This window comes from Zonotrichia albicollis, unplaced genomic scaffold, assembly GCF_047830755.1.
Source record: "Zonotrichia albicollis isolate bZonAlb1 unplaced genomic scaffold, bZonAlb1.hap1 Scaffold_254, whole genome shotgun sequence".
NCBI lineage: Eukaryota > Metazoa > Chordata > Aves > Passeriformes > Passerellidae > Zonotrichia > Zonotrichia albicollis.
In genome coordinates, this window is record NW_027428428.1 from 4677120 (window position 1) to 4687600 (window position 10481).

The 10481-nt window shown below is 51.8% G+C and overlaps 1 protein-coding gene across 1 annotated transcript; it reads right to left on the reverse strand.

Moving 5' to 3' along the window:
• Window positions 1-1743: 1743 nt before the first annotated feature.
• Window positions 1744-2676, reverse strand: LOC141727808 (olfactory receptor 14A16-like). Its single transcript, XM_074534097.1, has one exon. It carries the CDS (start codon window positions 2674-2676, stop codon window positions 1744-1746), a length of 933 nt encoding a protein of 310 aa, XP_074390198.1.
• Between the last annotated feature and the right edge of the window lie 7805 nt (window positions 2677-10481).

The following is a 10481-nucleotide window of genomic DNA, read 5'->3' on the forward strand; positions in this document are numbered from 1 at the left end:
ACAAGGCTGCGGAGGGGTCTGGAACACAAGCACTGTGAGGACCAGCTGAGGGAGCTGGGGTTGTTTATCCTGAAGAAGAGGAGGCTCAGGTAGACAAGGCGGTGTCAGGGCACAGGTTGGACTTGATGATCTCCAAGGTTTGTCCAACCTTGCTGATTCTGGGATTCTCTGGAACCACCCTTGGAGGAGTTGCAGGATGAGCCCTGGGCCTCCTCTTCAGAAGCTCCAGCAGCCCAGGTCCCTCAGCTTCTCCTGCCAGCCCCAAAGCCCATCCTGTCAGTCCTGCAGAGCCTCTGCAGCTCCTCCTCACTGCCCAGAACAGGGAGCCCCAGAGCCAGACACAGCAGCCCAGATGTGCCCCCCTGGCCTGGGGTGCCTCTGGCAAGGGAGCAGCACCAGGCAATGCCGGAGCCTGCAGACAATTCCTGCAGCACTTGTAGGATGATCCTGCTGCCCAAAGGACGTTCCCATGGTGGCAAGTCAGGAACTGCAATGGGGAGTGGAGCCAGAGAGAAAGGGCAAGCAGGGGTGGGCTGTTTGAAGGGGAGGGGACAGCAATAGGCAAGAGGAAGAAAGCAAAGCTGAAGCCAAGGAAATGCTCGGGGTAGTTTGGGAGTGGCTGCCAGACTGCCCTGGCTCTGAGCAACAGAGTCTGCAGTGGGACAGGAAACTCCCAGCTGATGGGAACAAACTTTCTGGCTGACTGCAGAGGCCACGACAAAGCTGAGTGGTTTCCCTGGTGTCCCCCAGCCCTTGCTGGCCCAAGGGCTGATGGCATTTGTGCTCCCTCAGGTTCATGTCCCCACACCAACAGCATGGGGGTGCTCCCCCTGCTGTGTGCAATGCAAACAGGGGCTGCTGAGCCAGTGCTGCCGTGTCTGTGCCTGCAAGGATGGGGCACCTGTGTGAGCTGGGGGAGAGGCCAGGGCTGCAGAGGGGGGATGTTGTTGGCAGCTCCATGAGGACGCTCTGGGACGCTGCCCTGGGCTGTGCAGCACACTGGGGATGGATCAGCCCCTGCTCTGCTGCTCCTTCCCCTCTGCCCCAGGGCCCTTGCAGAGCCCCAGCCATGCTGTTAGCCCCCAGCCTGCCCACGGCCAGCCTGGGGCTGCTCATGGGGGTTTTTTGTGCCGAGCGTTGGCCTGGGTGTGTTCTTGAGAGAGCCTGGGCAAGGAGCCTGGAGCCCCCAGGGCCTGGGCTGAGGCGTCAGCGCTGCCCCAGCAGTGCCCATGGCCTGTCCCTGCTGCAGCCCCGGCACTGCCACCCCCAGGGCTGTGCCTGGCCCCGAGAGCACTCAGGCCCTGCAGCAACACCAGGGCCACCAGGGCAGCGGGGCAGGGCCACGGCAGCAGCACTGGCAACACCAGGTTCTGCTGCTGCTGGGCACAGCTGCTGGGCCAGCCCTGATCTGCCCCCAGCTCTGCACACAGACATTGCTGCTGCAGCTCCAGTGAAGGGAAGAGAAGGGGATCCCTGGGGAAAATCTCTGATTAGAGGATCTCTGCTGGAATGCTATTTAGTTCATCTGAAGCAACCAAGGGCCCAGCTACTCATTGAACACATTCTGGGGCCATGGCAAAGGTGGAAAGAAACAAAATGAGATATGGCGCAAAAAACTGCATTTCTTGAGGTCAATATTAAATAAATGTTAAAGAATGGAAAGAATTAACCAACAACCAATCCCAACAAGAACTATCAAAATTGACTTTTATTATATGTGGCTTGCAGAAACTGGCCAGCAGTTTAATGTTTCTGAAACCACCCACTTTTCAGTCTGCACACTGCAGCTTTGAGCTCCTGGTTCCTCAGGCTGTAGATGAGGGGGTTCAGGGATGGAAGCACCACCGAGTACAGAACTGACAGGGCCAGATCCAGGGATGGGGAGGAGATGGAGGGGGGCTTCAGGTAGGCAAAAAAGCCAGTGCTGAGAAACAGGGAGACCACGGCCAGGTGAGGGAGGCAGGTGGAAAAGGCTTTGTGCCGTCCCTGCTCGGCGGGGATCCTCAGCACAGCCCTGAAGATCTGCACATAGGAGAAAACCATGAACAGAAAACAGCTAAATACTAGACAGACGGAAAACACAAGAAGCCCAAGTTCCCTGAGGAAAGATTTTGAGCAGGAGAGCTTGAGGATCTGTGGGATTTCACAGAAGAACTGGCCCAGGGCATTGCCATGGCACAGGGGCAGGGAAAATGTATTGGCCGTGAGCAGCAGAGCATAGAGAAAGGCAATGGCCCAGGCAGCTGCTGCCATGTGGGCACAAGCTCTGCTGCCCAGGAGGGTCCCATAGTGCAGGGGTTTGCAGATGGACACGTAGCGGTCGTAGCACATGATGGTGAGGAGGGAAAGCTCTGCTGACATAAAGAAAAGAAAGAAGAAAACCTGTGCAGCACATCCTTTGTAGGAGATGTCCCTGGTGTCCCAGAGGGAATTGTGCATGGCTTTGGGGACAGTGGTGCAGATGGAGCCCAGGTCGCTGAGGGCCAGGTTGAGCAGGAAGAAGAACATGGGCGTGTGCAGGTGGTGGCCGCAGGCTACGGCGCTGATGATGAGGCCGTTGCCCAGGAGGGCAGCCAGGGAGATGCCCAGCAAGAGGCAGAAGTGCAGGAGCTGCAGCTGCCGCGTGTCTGCCAATGCCAGCAGGAGGAAGTGCCTGATGGAGCTGCTGTTGGACATTTCTTCATTCTGGATATTGTGAGCTGTTCAAAGACAACACTGACAAAGTGTGACCAATTGCTTTGAGTCAATTCTATGTATTTTATTTGGAATCTCTGCAAATCACTTCTCTTCCTGTGAGAGAAATTTTCTAAATTTTTTTTGATTTTGAGTTTTTGCTACTGAGTTCCTGCCTCATCTTTGCACTGCTTTCAACCTGAACTGTGGGGAGACCCAAGGAGAACACGGCTCTCTGTGCCCCAGTGCAGTAAGCGCTAGTCCCCACACAGGAGTCCTTTGAATATTACAACTTGTCTGTTTCAGGTTGCCTGCAGTTAAAAATTTCTTCAAAAGTAAACTGGACTTTTTGAGCACTCCAATTTAAAAATAATTTTCTCCAAACCCTTCTCTCTGTCCCGATGCAGCTGGACAGGACGGGATACCAAGGTATGGTCTGGCTCTCTGCTGCCCGCAGTTGTGCTTGCTGGGAGCTGTTTCTCTCTGTACAAGCGCTGTCCCTGCCAGTGCTGCCCGAGCCCAGCCCAGCCCTGGGGGCTCAGCTCCGCCCTGCAGACCCCTCCCAGCACAGGGCACTGCCCAGGGGCATCTCCATGGCACCAGGGCCTTAAGGGCCGGCCAGACAAACAGAGATGCTGCAAGCCAAGGTGCTGCTGCTGCTGTGGGTAGGGAGAGGAGGCTGAGGAGGCACTTTCTGAGGGAGATCTGAGGCCCATCTGCTGATGCCCAGGGTGACAGTGCAGGAGTCTCTGTGACACAGCCAAAGCTGACAGCCCCTTTCCCTTCCCTTTAGGAGAAAGCTGAGAGCAGCCCTGGCCATGCAGCACCATCTCCAGAGCAGGAGGAATCTGCCCTGATGGGGGTGGCTCCTTCCACCTCCAACTTCTGCCCTGCAGTGTCCATGGGGAGCTGCCAGGCAGGCTGAGAGCTGCCCCTGGCAGGTGGCACATGCCCTGGGCTGGCCAAGAGCCCCGAGGGCTGCAGGAGCTGCTCTGCAGGACAGCCCTGGGCAGCCCTGGCTGCAGCCCCAGCTTCAGCCCCTGCAGCCGTCCCTGGCAGCAGGAGCCGTCCTGCCCTGTCCCTCTGACAGTGCCCAGGGCAGCCTCGCTCTGCAGCACATCCTCCTCCTGCTCCTCCTGTGCCACAGAGAAACTGGGAGAGTCCTCCTGACACATCCCTCAGGCTGTGGGGTGTGCTGGCTTCAGGAGATCCCTCCAGGAGCACAGGGGACATTGCCCTGCACCCACACACTCACCATGCACAGGGCTGGGAAGATGTTTCCTCAAGTGACGTCTCAGCTCAATGTCTTCCCAATCCTGATTGCCTTCAGCCTGTCTCTGTTTGGCTCCTGTCCCCTCAGTGCCTGCAGGCAGAGCCCTCAGCCCTGCTGGGCTGGGAGAGGAGCTGGACCTGGCAAGAGCTGTTCCTTTAAAGCTCAGCAGCACAGACACAGCACAAGGACCTTAATGAGCCTCTTGGGGATTTGGTGCTGTTTACATCAGACTCAGTCCCTGAGAGAGTGCTCAAAAAACTTCTCAAGAACTCAAAATTAAATTGAAACTCCAAAGTTCCTTGAAGTTTTAATGCGTCCCACTGAGGAACACAACTCAGAAAGTGTCCCCAGGTTCCAGTTACAGCAGAACACTGGAGGCAGTGATGACAGCTGGGGACAAAAAAGGCAAAGGTGTCTCTGGTGCTGAGCACACCTGGATGTGTTTGAGGAATGCAAAGGGCCAAGGCCTGAGCCCCAGCCCCTGGCCAGGCAGATCCTGTCCCTCCCTCCTTGCTCAGGGCTCTTCCCGGGATGGGCACTGGCATGTGGGGATGTGCAATGCCAAGGGCAGGAGCATGTCCGTGCCAGGCTGCTGAGCAGGGACAAAGAGGCAATGAGGCCCCAGGCCTGCAAGGGTCACTTGTCTCCTGCTCCTGCCTCAGTGCTTTCCATTCTATGGAAAAGAACCATCCCACTTTCCCAGGCACCCATTGTGGGAAAACAGGACTCCCGTATATCTAGCCAATATCATTAAACAGAAGCCATTGATTGTTTCTATTATGCACTTATTTATACATTCTAACCCTACTGCACACGCTGATCACAGTCTTCTTCATTGGTGCCTCTGTGTTGTCCTTGTGTTCTGCACGCACTTCTCGAAGTATGTGATTGGTTGCAGTTCAGGTGGTTCTCAGTCCTCTATTATCGAGTTCTTGAGGTCTTGGTATTCTGTTTCTCAGCCTCCTCTTTCTTCATTTAGCACAGTTTATGTCTTAGTAACCTTGGTGAAAATTCCAGAGGACTCTGATAAGAGCAACTACAAGTGGTATGGCTGGTGCACAGTGTGGCATAAGTTGTTCAGATACATTGCTACAACTCCCCCTTCTTCTTCTTGCACCAGCCAAACCCTTTTCGCTGTATTTTCTACCAATTGGGTCACCAATTTCCTTAGGCATGGAATAATACAAAGCAATATAAGAATGACTTCTAGTAATAACAAAGCTGTCTTTATTTTGTCTTTCAACCATCCAGTTGTTCCCCATCCCTCAAACCGTTCATCCAAGCCCCAGTCATTCAGGGTTAATTTTTTCATGTTATCTTGTAGTTTTTTCAGTTCCTGTGAATGGATGCAGACTGGCCAGAGAGATTCAGCCAACACATTCCTTCAAAATCCTCACACCTGTGCTCATGTGCTAACAGCAAAAAATCTATAGCAGCTCTATTTTGCAGTGTGCCATGTCTAATACTATCCACATCAGTGAGCATTTGATTTAAAATAGCTGAACTTGTGTTCAGTGTGGGAATCCACAAAATCAGAGAGTTTTGGGGAAGCTGCAAAAGGCAGGCCTCAGAGAACTGTGATTAGAGCTAAGCAGTAGCCATGAGATAGGTCAGCAGAAAAATTATGCAAAAAGTAGAAAAGTAAGGACAAATAGAACAATGGTCTGTGTATTAGCGCTTGCCTAGAATAACTCCCTAAGATACAGAAAAGTTTTTCTAGCAAGATATTAGAAAGTTTGAAGCTTAATAATGGAGCTCTGTGCATTGTGTTTTAAGGCTTACAAGCAGGTATTGTATTCGAAATAGGCAAGCATTGTTTTAACCAAAGATACTTGTGCTTATAGTGGTTGGATAGAACTGCTGTCAATATGCTTTTGCGTTGTGTGATTGGTCAAAAAATTTATAAAGTAAGTTGTACTATTAAGTTCTTGGTCTGCTGCTTGGGATGTGAGCTGCTGGCATCTTCCCATTGTCACAACCATGTAATGAGACTGATGCTGAAAAAGAAAACAGCTCAAGGCACGTTCCACAGCAGTCCCGTCCCGTTTGTGGTTTGTACATAGCCCCCGGCTCTCTCTATACAAGAGAGACTGTGCAGAGTACTTTACATTATTTGAATTTCATTAATTCTAATATCATATATATTTCAAGAATTGCTCTCAAAAATGAACCAAACCCCCCTGTCTTAAGGCACTTTCATAACAACACGTACACACACCTCAAAGAAAGACCTCCAGTACTTGATCAGAATCATTAATCTAAAATTGTTGAAGGGCCATACCCTCTCATTATGTGGGGGACAGAATATGCTTGTGTTTCTACAGATACAGGACCCCGGTGGATTCCCAGAAGATTTATCAGTCCCTACATAGACCACAGATCTGAAGACGACTCCTCGAATGAACAGGAAGTCAGTTCCCTCTCCCACCATGCCACAGAAGCAGCTTTCTCTTGGAGATGAAGAAAAAAGAAATTCACATATCCAAACATTGTGGCAAGGACACTCATCACATGTAGATATAACCCACTGATAACATCCATGTCAATCTCAAATGCAGACACACTCCTCCCTTTTCCATCCCTCTACCAGTGACCCTTTATCCCTATCCCTCCCTCCTTCCTGTCTTGAAACTACTCCTTTTTCCCCTCCCTCAAACTTTCCTTAAGAAAGTGAAGGGAGTGACTGGGAGGAGTTGGTAAGAGCTATAGGGAGAACTTAAGAATATTTAGGAATGTCTTAAAATAAGTCAACTAATGTATGCTTTTACCATCCACAAGTGAAAACTACCTTAGCTTTCTCCTTTCTATGGAAAGAAGAAGCATGATTCTTCCTGCGATACCCTCCAGGGCACCCCGCAGCAGTGACAGTGCCACCATTGCCATCGTCTTTATCAGCGCCCTCATCTGTATCCAAGTGACCACCGGCTGGATTATCCCTCAGCCAAAACAAAACATCTGGGTCACTTTGGAAAAGTCATTAAAGCCAGACAATCTTTGCATGGCCATGGGAAGCGTAGATGATCTGCTCTCAACATGCCTGGTGGGAGTTCCCCTGTCACCAAATGACTGCCTGTACCTAGGTAAAAACCCAGCCCTGTGGACACCTGGGACAAATGGACGACGATCCTCCCACACCATGTCTCCACAGGATTTGCTTTTCCAGGCCCAGGATGGTGTTCCGGGCTGTAGCATGAGGCCCAGGGTGGGTCTCCAACCATCCAGTGGCAGTTTCCACCATGGTCAGCGCATGGCGCTTGCCTTGGCGTGTCTGGGGCAGTGTGATGTAGTCAATCTGCAAGGCCTCCCCATGCTCGTACTTGGACCACCGCCCACCATACCACAGGGGCTTCACTCGCTTGGCCTGCTTGATGGCAGCACACGTCTCACAGTCATGGATAACCTGAGAAATACTGTCCATGGTTAAATCCACCCCTCAGTCTCGTGCCCATTTATAGGTGGCATCTCTGCCCTGATGGCCTGAGGCATTACGGGCCCATCGAGCTAGGAATAACTCCCTCTTACATTACCAATCTAAGTCTATCTTCAACACATCTATCTTTGCAGCTTGGTCTACTTGCTCATTGTTTTGGTGTTCCTCATTGGCCCTGCTCTTGGGGACATGGGCATCTACATGGCGGACCTTCACAGGTAGCCTTCCTACCCTGGTAGCGATGTCTTTCCACTCATCAGCAGCCCAAATTGGTTTTCTCTACACTGCCAGTTGGACTCTTTCTACCTCTCTAGCCATCCCCACAGAGCATTGGCTACTATCCATGAATCAGTGTAGAGGTAGAACTTTGGCCACTTCTCTCTCTCAGCAATGTCCAGGGCCAGTTGAACAGCTTTGAGTTCAGCAAGTTGGCTTGATCCACCTTCTCCTTCGGTAGCTTGTGCAGCCTATCGTGTGGGGCTCCATACGGCTGCTTTCCACTTCCAGTTCATCCCTACAATGCGACAGGAGCCGTCAGTGAAAAGAGCGTAGCGTGTTTCCTCTGGGGGCAGTTGGTTGTATGGAGGAGCCTCTTCAGCCCGTGTCACTGGTTTTTGTTCCTCTTCATTAGCAAGACCAAAGTTCTCACCTTCCGGCCAGTTTGTAATTATCTCCAGAATCCCAGGGCGATTCAGATTTCCAATAGGGGTGCGCTGTGTAACAAGAGTAATCCACTTACTCCATGTAGTGTCAGTGGTGTGGTCGGTAGTGGGAACCTTTCCTTTAAACATCCAGCCCAGCACTGGTAGTCAGGGTGCCAGGGAGAGTTGCGCTTCTGTACCAATCACCTCTGAGGCAGCCTGGACTCCAAGATTTCCTTCCCTGTAGGAGTGTAGTTGGCTTCAGAGCCTCTGTAGCTTTGACTCCAAAATCCCAGTGGTTGGCCTCGAGTGTCCCCAGGCACCTTCTGCCAAAGGCTCCAGGACAAGCCATGGTTCCTGGCTGCAGAGTACAGCACATTCTTCACCTCTGGTCCTGTCCTGACTGGGCCAAAGGCAATCACATGAGTGATCTCCTGCTTGATCTGGGCAAAGGCTTGTTGCTGTTCAGGACCCCAGTGGAACTCCTTCTTCTTGCAGCTAAAGAGGGCTCACAATCTTACTGTATTCGGGAATGTGCATTCTCCAAAACCTATGGCATCCAGGAAAGATTGCATTTCTGTCTTGCTAGTTGGTGGAGACATCGTGGTGATTTTGTTGATGACCTCAGTGGGAATCTGATGCCGTCCGTCTTGCCACTTCACTCCCATACACTGGATCTCTTTGGCACATCCCTTGACTTTGCTCTTCTTGACAGCAAAGCTGGCTTCTAGCAGAATCCTGATGATCCTCTCTCCTTTCTCAAATACTTCCATTTGTGTGTTCCCCCACACAATGATGTCATCGATGTACTGCAGGTGCTCTGGAGCCTCACCCTTTTCCAGTGCAGCCTGGATCAGTCCATGGCAGATGGTGGGGCTGTGCTTCCACCCCTGGGGCAGTCGGTTCCAGGTGTACTGCACTCCCCTCCAGGTGAAAGCAAACTGAGGCCTGCATTCTGCTGCCACAGGAATGGAGAAAAATGTGTTAGCAATGCCAATGGTGGCAAAGCACTTTGCTGCCTTGGACTTCAGCTCATACTGGAGTTCCAGAATGTCCGGCACAGCAGCGCTCAGTGGTGGAGTCACTTCATTCATTGCACGACAGTCCACAGTCAATCTCCATTCTCCTTCAGATTTACGCACAGGCCAAGTGAGGCTGTTGAAGGGTGAGTGGGTCTTGCGGACCACCCCTTGGCTCTCCAGCTCACGGATCATTTTGTGGATGGGGATCATGGCATCTTGATTTATCTGATACTGCCGGCGGTGCACTGTTGAGGTGGCAATTGGTGGTCTTTGCTCTTCCACCTTCAGGAGTCCTACTGCAGACGGATTTTCTGATAGTCCAAGCAAAGTGTTCAACTGCTTGATGTTTTCTGCCTCCACAGCAGCTATGCCAAAAGCCCATCTGAGTCCCTTTGGGTCTTTGTAATAGCCGTTCAGGAGGAAATCTATTCCCAGAATACACGGGGCCTCTGGGCCAGTCACAATCGGATGTTTTTTCCACTCTTTCCCAGTCAGGCTCACCTCAGCTTCTAACAGGGTCAATTGCTGTGTTCCCCCCGTCACCCTGGCAATGGAAACAGGTTCTGCCCCCACATGTCCCAATGGTATCAGGGTACACTGAGCACCAGTATCAATAAAGCATCGTACTTTTGTGGTTCTGATGTGCCAGGCCATCGGATCCACACCGTCCAGAAAATCCGGTTTTCCCGTGCCTCTCCCTGGCTGGAGGCAGGGCCCCTCTAACCCTGGGTATTCATGGTAGAGGTACCTTCCAGGGGATCTGACAGATCATACTCAGCAGCTCGGTCATGGGAGGTTGAGGCTACCTCACTTTACTGGACTTCCCTTGATTTGTGTTTCCCTCCTTGAGCTGACGCACACATGCTGCCAGGACAGAAGTGCGTTTTCCATCCCACCTTCCCATGTCTTCCCCATGGTCACGCAGAAAAAACACAGGTCAGCCCGTGGGGTGTACCCCCCCTCTCTCTTGCTGGGGAATGTTGGGCTCTGACTCTGGGGCCTGTGACTCAGAGTGGTGCAATGTGGGAACTGTTCCTCCTCACCTCTTCCCTCACCACCTCCCTCATCACCTCTTTGAGGTCCTTAATCACAGCAGAGACATGAGCCTGCATCAGTCCATTGATCATACTTTCATAATTCTTAAGCTTGTTGGGTACAGAACCCACTGTCTCTTGGTTGTTATCAGCATTAATTGTTGCAATAAAGGTGGTGTATTGGTATGGCCCAGGATTTGCCAGGCTTCACAACATTTGCCCTGTGCACCTGACTTTGTCGGGGTCATTATCATGCTGTCCATCCCTCCCAAAGAGTACCTCTAATTCTGCCACTTCTCTCAGCTGTTGGATCCCTTCCTCAAGGGTCTTCCAGCACATTCTGTGGTGCTGGTCCTGCATTCTCTCCCTGTGGCCAAACCTCTCTCTGACACTCATTAAAAGCCGAGC